Source organism: Cyprinodon variegatus, unplaced genomic scaffold (assembly GCF_000732505.1).
Source record: "Cyprinodon variegatus isolate N-32 unplaced genomic scaffold, C_variegatus-1.0 Scaffold16, whole genome shotgun sequence".
Lineage (NCBI taxonomy): Eukaryota > Metazoa > Chordata > Actinopteri > Cyprinodontiformes > Cyprinodontidae > Cyprinodon > Cyprinodon variegatus.
The window spans coordinates 2,530,576-2,547,028 of NW_015150469.1; the positions used below are offsets into that span (position 1 = coordinate 2,530,576).

General features: G+C 38.1%; 3 protein-coding genes and 2 non-coding genes across 5 annotated transcripts; 3 read left to right on the forward strand and 2 right to left on the reverse strand.

Annotated features, from left to right (window-relative positions):
- Positions 1-897: 897 nt before the first annotated feature.
- Positions 898-2,704, reverse strand: ebp (emopamil binding protein (sterol isomerase)). Its single transcript, XM_015385678.1, has 5 exons — positions 2,547-2,704; positions 2,103-2,406; positions 1,988-2,024; positions 1,777-1,907; positions 898-1,683 (listed from the first exon to the last, which is right to left on the reverse strand). Exons 2-5 carry the CDS (start codon positions 2,401-2,403, stop codon positions 1,463-1,465), a joined length of 690 nt encoding a protein of 229 aa, XP_015241164.1. The 5' UTR covers positions 2,404-2,406; positions 2,547-2,704; the 3' UTR covers positions 898-1,462.
- A 641-nt stretch (positions 2,705-3,345) lies between these two features.
- On the reverse strand, positions 3,346-3,417 carry trnah-gug. Its single transcript has one exon. It is a non-coding gene; the product is annotated as a tRNA-His (tRNA).
- Positions 3,418-4,213: 796 nt separating this feature from the next.
- Positions 4,214-4,285, forward strand: trnae-uuc. The gene has a single exon. It is a non-coding gene; the product is annotated as a tRNA-Glu (tRNA).
- A 701-nt stretch (positions 4,286-4,986) lies between these two features.
- ccdc115 (coiled-coil domain containing 115) lies at positions 4,987-8,494 on the forward strand. The gene is made up of 5 exons (XM_015385575.1): positions 4,987-5,207; positions 6,884-6,987; positions 7,076-7,188; positions 7,280-7,471; positions 7,777-8,494. Exons 1-5 carry the CDS (start codon positions 5,088-5,090, stop codon positions 7,941-7,943), a joined length of 696 nt encoding a protein of 231 aa, XP_015241061.1. The 5' UTR covers positions 4,987-5,087; the 3' UTR covers positions 7,944-8,494.
- A 2,366-nt stretch (positions 8,495-10,860) lies between these two features.
- Positions 10,861-16,210, forward strand: LOC107092083 (zinc finger BED domain-containing protein 4-like). The gene is made up of 5 exons (XM_015386372.1): positions 10,861-11,325; positions 11,566-11,808; positions 11,951-12,210; positions 12,305-12,902; positions 13,579-16,210. The coding sequence occupies exons 1-5, from the start codon at positions 11,176-11,178 to the stop codon at positions 14,419-14,421; spliced, it is 2,094 nt and encodes a 697-aa protein (XP_015241858.1). The 5' UTR covers positions 10,861-11,175; the 3' UTR covers positions 14,422-16,210.
- The last annotated feature ends 243 nt before the right edge of the window (positions 16,211-16,453 follow it).

Sequence of the window (16,453 nt, forward strand, 5' to 3'; positions counted from 1 at the left end):
GACACGATGCACAGGTCCTACCTGTTGAATGTTTTTATACTCCATTTTCACCTCTTCTTGTGAGATTGAACTGAAATATCATACATTGATTTGCTACCATTCAACCAGTAAACTAGGTTTCCCCTGTGATGTTATCATGATTACAACAGGCTATAGCCATCCATAGATATTTAATAGTGTGTCTGATTATTTATTTTTGATAACTTAAATACATTTTTCCTGGTGACATTCTTCACATCTACAATAAACATTCTGGATGTCTAGAAATAAATTTCCAATCTCCATTATCCTTAGTATAAATTTTGTATAAATTACATATTCAGTTAACTGATAAATGTCAAAACATTCACTTAAAATGTGTAAATATTTCTAGGTATATAAAACTTAATTCTTACTAGTACAATTTTGTTTTATACTTTCTAAAATTCAGTTTTTTGCTGGCAAAAATATAACTATAATTCCAACTAGGAATGTGATTTTTACTAGGAAGAGTTCTAGTTCAGTGATCTACAATGTAACAACAGAGATGAGCGTGCTTTTAAATGTTAAAAGACATGTCATAACAGAACATATAAATAAAGTCGAGCAGCAATCTTTTTGAACTCCATCTCCCTCTCTTTTGCAGCTGTGGCTCTGCATTTTATGAATCCATTCATAAAATGCAGAGCCCATTTTTTCCCTTTCTGAATTAAAATCTCTAGTTCCAGTGGTGTGAAACAGACACTTGCTGTTGCCTGTTGTCATTGTGACTCATCCAATAGGTGCTCCACTGTTAATTGCTCAGGCCTAATTTTTACTCACATGCGTAACTCTGAGTGGATCTACTCAGAGTTTATTAACAGACACAAGGTTTGAGCAAAATAAATCCTGTTTACTCTTCTTTGCCATTTTCTTTATAATTTTAATTTGTGTCCAGTCAACAAAAAACACCAGTGTCATTCTGACAATATTTCAGATTAAAATATTAACATGCAGATTCCAAGAGACAGGCACGAATGGGTTGATTATCAGTTAGGATTTTGCCCTGTTTTACAGAATATCAAGAATATAAACTTCCAACACAGAAGACCTAATTCTCCATATAACAAGTTTTTAAAAAGCCACCACTGCATCTGTTTGTTATCCCACCAATGCTTTCATGTACTTATCACAAGATTGAATGTTAATCACCTATGCGCTTAACTGTGTAGATATTAAGATAGTATTCAGGCTAATCACAAACTAAAGTTTATTAACAAACAACAGTATAAAAGCAATTTTTTTATTTAATCATTTTATTTAATCTGTAATAAAAACAAACTTGCAAACGGCAACAAAACCAAAACTCTGAGCTTGCTGGCATTCATTGGACAATCACCTTAATAATACAACATAAGCAAAGGACTACAGTTCATTTTCATTTGTCTTGAAGACATTTTGATTTAATTCCCCCAATGTCCCACATTGTTGTGATTAATATAGATTACTTTCTTTTAGTCTTCTGTGTCCTAGAGGTGTCCACATATGTCTGGGCTGCAGATAACTGTCTCCACGCATCCAAAATGAGTATCAATGGAATAATGATCCAAAGGAAATTCATGAAGACAAAGTAGAACCAAAAGTAGATAGGATGTCCGTACTCGCTGTGGGCATAGCCATCCCTGTGCTCTGTGAAGAAGTACAACACTGCTCCATAAAGCTGACCTAAGGAGAGAAAGTAGATATATTTAGAAACAACATATGAACATGTAAAAAAAAATATATTTTGTGTTTTAGATGGTTTTATTGACTCTTTACCAAGTGAAATGATGAGCTGCAGAACAAATCTGTAGGACTTTGCAGTTATAAAGGAATAAACAGCCCAAAAACTGAATGGACCCCATAGGACAGCAGTCACGGTCTCCATACAGACAGTAAAGTTATCAGCTCTAGAGAGAGAAAAAAAACAGTGATAGCCTACCATATCAGATCTCTTATTTTTTTTTCTTTTTATATGACTGTAACTTACATAACATATCTACTGTCCCCTTTGGAGTACTCTTTCCCTGGGAGAGGGAAGCACAATACATAATATGCACACAATCAGAGCCATGTTATATATGTTTTTCCCTTCTTGTACTTACACAGTTGTGAAAGAAAGCTTTGGTCCCCTGGTATAATGTTGTAATAAAGAGTAAACCAGCCCTCAATAATGCTATGGATAAATCCACAAACTGCAAACCAACAGATGGCCAGGCGCCTCCATGTTCCCAGGGAGTGGTTGATCCCACTGATCAGCCAGGTGACAAGCAGAAACACCCCAGAAACAGAGAAGAGGAACACCAGAATCTCTGTCATGGACCGATCATTGGCCACATAGTTGGGAATCACAAGGTCCTGGGGCCAGAATGGATGAGGAGGATTGTTTCCTGCAGAAGCATCCATTATCTGTTTGAAGAGAGGATCTTTGTCAGCTTCATTTAAACAGATGTGATATTACTAACTTTAGTAGTGATAGAAATTGAATGTACAAATTGCATTTTTAAAAATCAGAGTTCAAGACAGCAAACCAAAAGAAAAGAACTCACCAGGGAGTATATCTATGTTGGAATCAGGGACTCTGCTTTTGAAATAAATTCTGAAGACTGAACTAATTTAAAATGTATATTCAGCAAAGTTACAGGCAACTGACTTCTTCACATGCAAGTGTGCTCCTCCAACTCAAAAACGGAAGTGTTTTTATTGAGGGGGTGGTGACTTATAATTACATACACCAATGGCCAATGAGCATTATTGCACAAAAACGCTACATTCGATCTGACGGCTCACGTGATTGGCTCCTCGTCTCGGAACATAGACTTCGTTCCAATCAAACAGCCAATGAGCAGAGAGTAATTTTCACCACATACGCTACTGTTTTTGAAGGAGGTAAACGCAGACCCGAGGCGAACTTTTGTAAATCGTAGAATTGTTTAAAAGGTATTTCAGATTCTTATTTCGTAGAGTGCAAGACTAAAATATTGAATTTTGTACATGTAAGTACAAGTAAGTTAAAGTATTTTTACACGTCCACTTAATTTAATCAGCTACATGTAAAATATATATATGATTTTTTATTTATGCAGTTACAGAGATGATTAACATATTTGATATTAAAGAAGTCAGAAAGGGACTAGTGATCATAAATGCAGTTTTGAATCTTACAAAAAAGTAAAATAGAATAGACTTCTACTTTATTGTCATACACTGTCACGCAAACAAATGAACGAATATACATTTACGAAAATACTATTGTTACACGATATCTGCCTTTTAATTATTAAACACGAGAAATTCGTTTTTGTTTTTTAAAAAGATATCTCTCAAGCCGTGTCAGGGATTTATCCCTGCCGTGACCCGGATTCGAACCGGGGTTGCTGCGGCCACAACGCAGAGTACTAACCACTATACGATCACGGCACGCTACTGAGAGACCTGCGCCGACATGGAAAAAATGCGTATCTCACCTACAACGATACAGGGGTCGTGAACGTATGTCTGCTTGAAGTAGTTTAGGACAGACTTGTATTGATCTCACAATGGAGAAATTCACTCGGCATCGGCTTTTATAGACACCAGAAGGTGCACAAGGGAGGAAAAGGTGCATTACGTAGCTATATACAGCGCATCCACATATATACAGTGCATCCAAAAAAAAAGATAAAGGAGAGATTTAAGGTGACTTCTATATACAGTATCTCATGTTCAGTAAAGTGGTGGCAGATAAAGTGCGGTTTCTGGTTTGTTAAATAGATAAATAGTATAAGTTATTGCAGTGTTATTACACCAGGTTACAGTGCAGTCACCAGGGATGACTGACCTGCGGTAGCGCTCCTTTTTACATACGGGATGTATAAATCTGTTACTAAACAGTTCCCAGAAAATCTAGCAAGCTCCCCAATAATGTACATGTTTTTATTTAATCATCTGTGATAAAAAGATAAAAAGATAAAAAGACTTGCAAACGGCAACAAAACCAAAATTCTTAGCTCGGTGGCATTCATTGGCCAATCACATTGATATAACAACATGAGCAGTGAGCAGTTTATCTACATTTGTTTTGAAGACATTGCTAAAACTGTTTATGTATTCCCCAAATGTCCCACATAATGGCAGAAGAAATCAGATAAGACGTCTTGTAGGAATAAATGACATGTTCTGCAACTAAATCTCTTTGTAGGAATAAATCACATGTTCTGCGACCGAATTTCTATAGTCCCATATGGTCTAGCGGTTAGGATTCCTGGTTTTCACCCAGGCGGCCCGGGTTCGACTCCCGGTATGGGAACATCATTTTTTTTTTTTTTTGGTCATAATAAATTAATACTAAAATTAATAAGGCATAAGAAGTTAAAAAAGGCGAACAAGAAAAAAAAGTTGAATAGAAATAGAAATAAGAAATAAAATTACAATAACAATGTTGATATACATTATTCCACACTAACAGAAATGCACAACATACACGTTTTGCCAATGCCCAAAAATCTAATGAGGAGGAGAAGAACAAGCAATGCTGAAATTTGGACGCATAGAATAAACAGGACACTATTCATAAATAGGAAAAACACAATACGTATAAATATGACTTATATTGAAAATATGAAACTGTAGAACATATTTTAATTATCCAAGAAATGCAGTCATGAAATAATTTATTAAGATTTATGCCAAATGTATGTTTGACAAAAGCAAATTCCTCCTATCTGTAAAGTAAAATTTGGCATTCAAGCTTTTTTTTTTATTCTATTTTTAAGCTTCGACACATTTACTAAAAAGAGACTCGATAGTTTGAGGGACTGAATGTAACTTGATTTTTATTTTAAATAATTTAATTTATATGTCTTTGTTTTTTACTTCACCGTCGCTCCAGTACGTGTTCTATCAGTTGGTGGTGCAAATTCTTCAAGTCGGAAAAAGCGGAGGAAAAAAAGACGAAGAAGAACAAGAAGAAGAAGAAGAAGAAGAAATACTGGGTCATGTGACCAGCAACGTCATTTGACGCTATACGGAAGCTGTACGCTTCATCTTATATTTGTGTGGTGTTGATCGTAAATAAAACCCTTTTACGCATTTATTTCTAACCAGACAACATGGGTTTATCAGAAGGAGAAGAGTCCTGTCTATTACTGGATGAAAAGCTGCTTCGTTTTATGGACCAACTGGAGTTACTGCAGGAGAAACGAAACACCTTGAACTCTCTCATCGAGCAGGTAGAGAAAATACAGAAATATTTTAGCTTTCGATAAACAGAAGTGGAGGAAAGCAGTTATTGTATGTCAAGTAATTAATCTGCGTGAAAAAATACAACTCAAACCGTTGCTACATATGTACGTTTACGTACACGCACTGTTCCCGAAGGGGCAGAAGCGTAGCCAGAGATTTGTTCAGGCAATAACCAATGTACACTGAGGGGGGGCCGAAGGTAGATAGGCGCAAGAACCTCTAGGTCAATCTACACTATTGGAACAGGAAAAGTAATGAGCAAAATATTCATATTTTCTAAATAAACACAAACTATACTTTCCAACAGCTTTTGCTAACAAATAGACGCCTATATTTTTAAACATCTGTGCTTCCTAGATAAAAGGTTTAGTGGATAAAATTCTTTCAGGTTTGAGTTTTGGGGCAAACATCTCTTCCTTTGTCATTACTTACCTTCTTTTATCAACAATTATTCTGCATAAAATTTATATTTACAAGTGCTAATATATACATAAATTGATTTTTAACTTTTTATTAAAATAGTTATTTATCTATGATTGCACTGAAGACTCCTAGATGACTTTTAGAGACACATAATTTTCTCTTTACCCTTTATAATACAAAATCTAGTTCTGAAAAGAGCATAAATTATCATATTTAATGTTAGTATATAGATGTGCATAAATAACCACATTGTTTTTGTTGTCAAGTAATGGTTAATATATGAAAAATTTTAATGTTTTGAATATTCCACTTGAGAGTATTACTGCTTCCACCATCTGTATTAGAGAGGGAAAAAATGGGAGGGGTGGCCAATGATTAGCTAAGGGTGGCCATGGCCACCCCTGGCCTGCCCATCTAGCTCTGTGCCTGCGAAGGGGATGGGTTAAATGCAGAGGTAAATTTCTCCAATATAAGATCAATAAAGTTCAGTTATTATTATTATAAAAAAATGTATCCAATTTCTTTTCCAGGAAACATTCAGCATCTTATATGATATTATGATACAGAAACAGTAATAATTGAGAATGTTCTACATTAGAAATCATCTATTCTGTGTTACTTGGTATTTTTCAAAATACAACATAATAGAATTAAAAATATATATGTTGAAACCCAGTGTGGGCTAGTTAAGCTTGTCCCCTCATACTAAAATAGTTTCTTAATTGGCAATACTGATACTTGACAACAACAAAAAAATAAATAAAAAACAGAGGTGATTTTCTAAAGTGGTTTGGATATATCAAAATGTAAGCAATATGCTCTGGTTATATTAATATTAGGAATATAAAAGTTGGACAGAAACTTTAAAATAGCCACAAAAATAAAAGATTTTGAAGGGGATGCCAAAGCCATTCATGTTAGCTGATGTCTGTGGATTGGAGCAGAGACAGTAGTCATAAACCTTCTGATAGCAACATGTTTTATTACACAATTGTTAGAGCAGTAGATGATCTTAAGCTTAAAACTGGGGGATGTGTTCTTATATGCACATTTGTTTCTTTTACATCCAGCCAGTTAGGTATATTTCTAACCGCTGTAACGTTTGGTTTGGATCTATAAGGAAAATGTTATGAATCTGAAAGAGACATCAGATACCTCATTCAATTACAAATATTTTCTGACCATCTGTTGATCACTTTTCTGCTTTAGTCTGTTTTATAGTTTTTCTTCTTCTTTTTAGGGCTGGTTTTCCATAAGCAAGGCACGATATTCCATGGGAAACAAACAGGTTTCTGCTCTTCAATTTGCAAACACGATGGAGCCACTGGTTTCTGTACATGTTAGGTGTGGAAAGATAAGAATATATCCTTCCAAGACCAGTTTTATGCATTTTAGCTTCTGCTAACATTCTATGTGTATTTCTGTGTTATAGAACCTTGGACAACGATGATGTGGAATTTAGCACTGAGAAGTCTCCACCAGAATTCAGTAATGGATCTGTTAAAGAACCAATATTAATAGAGGATATTGGACCTCAAGAAGAAGGTGATGCTTCAATGAAAAAATGTCTTCTGGAAACATCAGCTGTAAACTGTCTTTTTTTTAAATCCTCTCTCTGTTTTATTTACTTGCATAGGTATCAGGCGACGAAAAAAGACCAAAAGCGACGGCACAGAAAAAAGAGAAAGTAGGGGTACCGGCAGTGAGATGGATCCTGAGGTAAACCCAGTTAGAAAAGGAGGCCATAATCCTCACCAGGATCCACTAAAGTGGTTTGGGATTTTAGTGCCACAGTCCCTGAAACAAGCACAGTCATCATTCAAACAAGGTATGTCTAAAAACACACAAAAAATATTTAGCAGTAGATAGTTCTGCATGCTATATAGCTAAAGAAAGTCTTACAAAAATGTGAGAACAAATGGCTGGTCCAACAACTTATTTATGAAAATGTTAAATATCAGTAAAGTTTGTAAACATCATTTAGAAACAACTAAATTAATGTACTGATTATGGATCGCGGATGCAAATAAGAGCATTTGAAAATACCAGTTTGTATGTATAATATAAACGTAAAATGAAATGGATAATGCATTGCTGCACCTAATTGTGGATCTCCTCTCTTTTCCTCTGCAGTCATAGAGCTTTCAGCTGAGATCGCAGCACTGCAGATCGCAGTTCTAAACACCAGACAGGAGCTGAAGCATGACTTGAGAAACCAGGAGAGCTCTGATGGTGCTGAACTTAACGTCTCCACTGGATCAAAGAAAGAAGCTGAAGTTCCCTTAACAAATAAGAGCTAGATAATCCAGAATCAGATTAACAGAGTGATGCTTGCTGCGGTTAATGGTGGAAATCACAGATCGAACAGTTACTGCAACATCACATATTGTTAACCATTTTTCTTTAACGTTTTCATGTTTTTAGATTTAAGTTTGTAAATAAAAAAAGGATATTTGAACATTCCAACAGTTTTCCACCAGAACTTTAATACAAGTAAAATCAATTACACCAATGTTTATGTTATTCTTACCTTCAAGAGCCCGGAGGACGATGCTTAAGGTTCTAATGCTGGTGTAACGTTTTGTACAGTTTCCATACTGTTAAAATACTTTTATTTGTATTATCAGTGTTACCTCCAGATTTGCACAACCTAAACATTGCAATAAAATCTGGAAGACAGGCTGATCTAATTTTAAATAATGTAAAAAAAAACAAAAAAAAGAATTTTTTTTAAATCTTTCAATATTGCTAAAAAGGTCTCATACACTTATGGGAAGGTTTTCCAGACCTGTAGATGTATGTCACCAAAAGTGAACAGAAAAAAACTTTTTGGCATTTGCACAGTGGGGGGAATTTACATGTTTATCCTATTTAATTTAATTAAATAATAATTATTAATTTAATTATCAGGCTTATTTATGAGAATGAACTTTGGAGAAGTTTTACCAGTCATATGCAGGACTATTTAAAAACAATAAAAAAATAGGTTTAGAGGAGTTCATTTTGGACAATATGCGGTAATGCTGTTAGTTCATGCATTAGTATTGACTGCCTAAGTGTTATGTCTTTCCATGCATTAGTAACACACGGCCATGACTTGGTTATCCCAAGTCCATGATTGATGCACCGCCACGCAATAATCTTGTGGCTGCGCTTAAGTAACGCATGGCCACCAGTTATTTCTACCCTAAGTGATGTAATCAGATATTATTTTGTGAAAAACTGTAATGTAAATGCAGTTTATGTTCCATTTCCTGTTAGAGCATTGTAATGGCCTTTATATTGAGTATGAAGCTCTGCTGCATGTGGTTACTGCTGAGATGACGTCGCTTATTAAGTCCTTGACACAAATTATATCCGCCTGTCCCAACAGTACCACTTGATGAGCTTTTTTGTCATTAAAGCCAAGATGTCTTAGGCTACTGGAAAGACCATGAGTATCTCTTACCTCAATGCCATCCTCTAGTGTATTTTGAAGTTTGAGAGTAGGGGTACATTTCTCTATTTCTCAACACTTAGGACTAAAATGCCACTCCAAGGTTCTTGATAAATAGATCTATAGATCTAAGGGAGTTTAGGGTGGTTTTCAGGAGTGCTCTGGCTGGATGATAAATGCTAAGTAAGGGGGTCATATGCAATATAGTGATGCATGACTGTGAAGAACTCTAGAGGTCAAGGTTAAAATCTATAAAACCATAGCAGACTAAGCACCAATGAAGTGGAGCTTCTTTACAGAAGGCAGGCTGACATTTTGAGTTGAGAAAGCTTTCTAGGTGGGAAAAATAAGGGAAAAATAAAGTCTTCAAACTTAGAAAACAAAGTCCAGTATGCTTTTTTTTTTATTATTTTACGGAAAGCCCAGTAGTTTGTTTTTAAACTGTTATCTGAAGGCAGGCTGCTGCATTCTGAAGAATCTGGAAGAAGTATAAAAGCAGGCAAAGCAGACTATCCACCTGAAATATTTGATTAAAAGCAAGTCAAAAAAAATGTAATGACCACTATCAATTCTGCCAAAGAGAGCATTCCAAGATTTGGTTAAAATTAGGAGAAATGAACCTGAAATTATCTAAGGTTTTGTACCTTTAGGATCACAATCTTATCTGCCATATAAGGGTATCACGTTGGTGTTGTCCTAATATTCAAAAGGATTAACTATTGGCGTAGCCGGGGTTAAACAAGCAACCCATGTTCAAAAGCCTTGGTGGTCGTTGTTGCAGGTTCGAGACCCAGCCTCTCGACCTTTGCTGAATGTCTTCTCCCTCTGTAATTTCATTTCTTGTATTCATACTTTAAAATAAAAACAAATGCCACTAGAGCCTAAAATATCTAAAAATATTTAATATCTAAAAGCATGAACTATTGCTCTGATTTATTTATTTTTTTTTCTTCTTTTGTGCTGTGCCCTAATGAATAAAAACAGTGGCCCCACCCTGTCCCCCCATAAAATTAGCCTAGAATCTCCATTGCTAACCATAGCCTACGGAAGAGGATTAGAAAAAAAAAACAGATTTTCAAATATTTCAGTTTAATATGGGGGAAAAAGTCAGAATTTTGCCTTTTTTTCTCAGAATTCTGCCTTTTTTCTCAGAATTCTGACTTTAATCTCAGAATTGTGCCTTTTTTCAGAATTCTGACTTTTCTTCTAAGAATTCTGACTTTAATCTCAGAAATCTGGCTTTAATCTCAGAATTCTGCCTTTTTTGTCAGAATTCTGACTTTTTTCTTAGAATTCTGACTTTAATCTCAGAATTTTGGACCTTAATGAAGGAAGAGATGTGGGAGCACTCAGCTCCACTGACAAAGATGTGAGTTGTTTGAGAAGACCAATGACACATTGGTGGAAAATGATGGAATTAGGCAACTTTTTTACATGCGTGAGGAGTCCCCGGTGTTGCTATTTCATTAATGGAAGAGCAGAAGGTGATTAAAAGAAGAGAGCTAGTTTAGTCTCTAAAACAGACATGGCTACAGCTACATGGCTACAGCTTGTTTCTAACATATTTGTTAGCTGTGAATGTATATATATATATATATATATATATATATATATATATATATATATATATATATATTTTTTTTTTTATGAAAATAATTGCATAAATGACAGGAAACTTGTGACCTAGACATGACATCCTGATCTAGATAGACAGTCTCTGTGTTTTCCTCCTCTATGAAGGTCTTCGCCATGCCTCTGCTTCACTTGCGTCCGAGCGGCGGATGGGAGCGCAGGAAGCACGGATGAAGCGCCTCACGGTTTTATTATTGATGTTTCCAAACATCCGCTGCTGCTGCTGCTGCTGCTGCTTGTGTTCCCGGACCGCGGCCCATTCTGGATGCGCAACCGACGGCAGCCGTTCAAGTTCAATAAGGTTTTTGTCTGTGCAGCGATCATTTTTGGATGCGCGCACCGGGGGACTGGGATGTAAACACGCCGGCCTGTCTGCGCTCATGATCGGAGGCGAGGTGAGGCTCTCTGCTCGGGCTCAGATCGCCAGCTGATTTTATTCTGGAGCAGAGCAGCTGTTCGCTCCAATGGCGTCTGTTTCGAAAGTGTCTATTCTGGATTACTTCAATATTGTGTTTGAGGGAGAAAATGGTAAAATCGAGTCCAATTGCAAGTCTTGTGGCACCCGAATCCAAGCGAAACGGAGTGTTACCTCCAACTTCGTTACACATCTAAAGGTAATGTTTGTTTTTTCATACAAAGAATGTTAAATCCCTATGTCAATGAAATAGTCCTGTAGTGATCAGGTGGCCCTACAGCACCTCTGCACATTTTATAGTTGCTGGATCAGCAAATACAGGCTGTTGCTTCTCTGATATTTAGTGTATTCCTTAATAAATACACATCCATCATGTTTTCTGTCACATATAACACATTAAACATGTTATCTAAAGCTTTTCTGTCTCTCTCCAATTCAGCGGAAACATCCAGCTATGTACGATGACTTTGTCAAAAGGAAGGATATGAAGAGAGAGGGTTATTCCTCTGCTTGCCTGCACACTTTCGCCACCAATGGAGGAAACCCCCGCTTTACACTCCCTGTAACAACTGGAGCAGCAGGAGGAGGGGCCCTAGGAGGTGTTGGAGGAGTGGGCTCCCTTGAGGAAGGAGGAGGCCACAGAACAGGGGTGACTAAGTTTGACAGACATGACCCCCGTCAGGTATGTGTTACTGTCTATCACCCTTGAAATAGTGCTCTCTGTGAAACCCCTTAAATGTTATGCAGCACATTAGAGCGAGGTAATGAAATCCTTAGTGTAATCTTAACCTATGCTATATTTAACCTTTTTGGGGCTATGATAGGTTCTGATCTCTGAGGCGATAACTAAGATGATCGTGCACGATCTACAGCCGGTGTCCATAGTGGAAAATCAAGGCTTCAGAGAGTTACTGCAGCTTCTGGAGCCCCGTTATACCCCTGAGCCCCAGCATTACATCCGGGGACAGCTTCTTCCTGCTTATGCCTATCAGGCTCAGCTGGCTACGCGTCAGGCCATAGCATCGGCACACGCCCTTAGTCTCAGTTTGGATCTCTGGAGGAGCCAAACTCAAACTGCATCAGGGTGAGTTGATGAAACAAGCTGTAAACATACAAGACAGCAACATGGTTAGATTCCCCAACTGAGTGGTATTTGATTTCTCTCTCGTTCTTTTTAGTTACCTTGGTGTCACCTGCCATTATCTTGCATCTGACTGGCAGATCCGTTCAGCTCTCCTGGCCTGCCTCCCACTGACTTGCAGCAGCTCTGTGAGACGTGTCCTTGCAGATTTTGATGAAGTGTGTCACTCTCATAGTGTGTCAGGGAGAGCATTTTGTGTCGTTGCAGACCCTTTTCCAGCAACAACAACAGTGAGACCGTGTTGTCTTCCTGGGTTCCTGGTTCCTCCTCTTCTTAGTAATAGACAAGATGACAATCTTACAGATCAAGGGCTGGAAAACGGTAGCAATGCAGAGCAATGGATCAGTAACGGCCATGCATGTAATGGAGAGGATGAAGATTGGGGAGAGTCGTGGGAGCAGGGTTTGGGTGTTTGCCGAGTAGACTGCTTCTCTCGCTCCCTAGAACAATGTGTCAGAGAAGGGCTGTGCTCCTCCCCACAAATCTCCTCTACTCTGAGCAAGGTTGCACGTTTTTATAACTACATTACATCTGCCGTACCTCCTGAGAAGCTCATGCAGGTGTTTGAAGGGTGGATGCCTGGAGGAAGCCAGGACATTCAGGATACTTCTACGGATTGGGCTGCTCAACATAAGGCAAGAAATTATGTTATGTGATTCATATTTTTAAACTTTATTTATTTTAATGCAGGAAAAAAAAATCATGCACAACAGCAATACACTTCTCAGAGTATTTCAAGGAGGATGCTAACTGGTTTAAATTCAAGTACGATTGTAGACAATCCAATTAAACCACAATCCAATCTTGTCGAGTCCAGTCCAATTCAGTTCCATCCAATCTAATTAAGATCATTCTTTCACTTTAATCCAATTCCATATAATTTAATTTGTACAATGGAAAGTCGTAAACGGTCTAAATAAAGAAAACCAGTGGATTGTATTGAATCTTTAATTCGATTTCATTCCCCATCCTCAGACATCACAGAACAGGCAGTGGCGGAAAGCAAAAACCTGCTTGTGGCAATATGAGACACTAGCAAAAACCAGACTTGGAGACAGTAAAATCTTCAAGCTTGATCTTTAAAGAAAGAAAGATGTTTGGCTATCAGAGTAACATAACATACCATATTTGTATGTAAAAATGTCATAAGAGTTTTTAAAGTCAATAAATGGTGCACACCTACACTTTTATTTGACATAAGTAGTTGCGTAAAAGAATACAGTAGAATTAAAATACGTATCCTTGTATAATAAAACATTGATTTGTACTCCTATAGCTGTTTAATTTCTGCTCTTTTTTTTTAAACTAAAGGTCCTTCGGCGGCTGTTGGACTCAGTAGAGTTCCTGGAGGAGATTAGCGGTCCTGGGGAGATGTCACTGAGTGGTTCTGAAAGAGCCCTGTTGAGGGAGCTTGTTGACATTTTGGAGCCCTTCACTGAGGCCTGGGACATGGTACATGGAGACGCACAGAAGGACACGCAGCCAGACAGACATGTGTCCATCAGTTTGGCTCTGCCTTGTGTTCTTGGTCTGCGTAAGCATCTCTCTGAGACATCAACTCCCCATTGCCCTGCCCTGCTGCTCGGCCTGAGCCAGTCACTAGAGCGCATTCTGGCTCCAATCCTGGAAAACCCCCTCTACATTACTGCAACCACTCTGGATCCCCAGTTTAAACTTACATGGAGCAGCAATCCTGAGTGGCACAAGCAAGTTCTTATAGGGGAGTTGTCTAAACATACCAGAGCCTCCCCCCAACCTGATCTCAACACAGACCTTAACTCTCAGTCCCAAACCATTCCTACTCCCGCACAATCTCCAGTCTCCTCGCTTTCTCGGCCCTGCAAACTGTTCTCTTTTATCAAGCAAAGACCTGCAACACAGGCTAAAAGCCTGGAACAGGAGTTATGTGTCTATCTTCGAGAGGAGCCAACAGATGAAGAGGCTCTGCATTACTGGCGCCGTAAAGCCATAGACTTTCCACTGCTAGCTCAAGTAGCCAAAAGAGCATTCACTATACCTGCTCGGGACACTGTGGTGGAAAATATCTTCTCCACGGCCAGGCGTTTCCTGTTGCCAGAAAGAGGCCACATCCTACCAAAGAACTTGGAGACACTCATCTACCTCAAAGCCAACTACAAATTATTGTGGACTTAAAATTATGAGTCAGGCATCTTTTATCTAAACGGCAGTTTCCAGTTTTAGTAAGGTGACCCTGTTGCTGTGAAGAAACCGGAGCTAGCAACAAAACATACAGCCTGTTATTAAGAGACTGAAAGTACAACCATTTTCTCTCTTGAGTTTGGTTTTAGATGTGGGTATGGGTCTTTACTCTGAGCTGCTGGCTGTACTGCCTGGGATCAAATCAAGACTAAGACGTTCACCCTGATTTTATTTTGAAATTTCAGGATCTTGAGACTGCCACAGGGCTACTCTTTGTTTCCAACCTTTTCTTAGTGAAGCATCTGTTTAATGTATGCTTACAGTCATGAGAGAAAAATAAATCACTGTCCATAAAGTCATGGTAACCAATAGGTGCACACTGTGAACCAATGGCATGTAGAACTAACTTTAACAGGTACAGTATAAAAGGTTTTCTATAAAATTTCACTTTATCATCGCTTTCACTCATGAAGATTTTAAGATATTTGTTTTATTGGCTCCTTGCATTAGATTTCAACTGGTTTGAACCATTAAAACATTTTTTAAGTCTTTAGTCCTTTTTTGAAAAGTTGGCTGCTGTGCTTTGAGTCGTTTCCCTGCTGCATTATCCAATTCTATGCAGTGGATTTTGTGGTCAGATCAGTAACTGCGAGGTGCTCAGTCTCTGTGTTTGCAAACAACATGCCCAAATCACCATGATGAGTCTGAATTATTGCATTCCAGGTGCGAAAGATCTTTCTTCCTTTTAAAATAATAGACTTTCATGTATTTATGAACAGTTGGGGAACTATTCTGAGAATGATGGGCAGCATTGATTGCTTCTTGAAATTCTTTGCTGGCCATTAAAGCTACTTTGGTGTGGGAAATTAAATTAACTTAAAATGAAATATATAAATGCTTGTGATTACAAACAAATTGGTGCTAATTTCCCACTAACAACCCATAAAAGGAGCAAGGATATGCATCTTTTCCCATGATTATATTGACAGTAATAGAAAGTTTCTGTTTTCCCATGTATGTAGATATTTAGCCTAATACCAGTAATTACGTATTGTCATCTGAGAAGCATCACGTCTACTCATCGCTTCATTCTTTCCCCCACTGACTGTACGCCGCCTCGCTACCTGGACATAAGAATAAATTGATTTCAGTTTCTAACTCTGAAGTTGTTTCTCTAAACATACCTGGGAATGAAAGGCTTTAAATATCTCCACCTTGATTTAGGTCACAGCAATACTCTAAAACTGCTTCAAAAAACACTAAATGTAGCTTCATGTTTATAAGCACAAATAAAATGGTTCTTAAATTATAACAAGGACTGAAATCAGGCCACATGCAGAAACAGCTTTGTTTCAGGGCCGCTGTATTTGTGAATTTCAGTGAATTCCTTCATAGATATCTCTTATCAGAGGTTGCTGTGATCCTAATGATTATGACCATACATTGCCTCTGCAGATTAAGACACAGCCATCAAGATATCTGCATAGACGTGTCATGGCGTTCATCTGGGAAATTTGTTTTATGCTCGCTCTCTGGGCGTGTCGTTGTTGTTTGTGAGCATATCTGGAGCAGCTTGAAGCATCTCTCCCGCTCCCTTGCTCTCTCCCCGCGGCTCTGACAGCTCATCTATTTGAGTTAGACAGCCGGGCCGGGATGCGGCCCTATTGGTAATTGCCTCAGAAATGAATTACTTGGCAAACAGCGAGACAGAAGGGAGGGAAGGAAATTGTAATTGAACTGCCCCCGCCTTACTTTGTCCCCTCCTGCCTCTCCTTCTTGCTTCAGGTTATTACATCTGCAGTGCAGGGAGACATTTTCCATCAGCACAACTATGCACACCCTCACAAAACCCATTTGTCCCCTCCCCCACACACAATGGCCTCAGCAGCATACTGTATTGATGTGGGGTGATTTAAGAGATTGATTGCACAGGCACATACACACAGAGCCACTCTGCATCCATGCAGTCTTATTTATAGCATGGAGGGATTAATACAGTTTTAAACATTTTGCTTGTCCAGATACT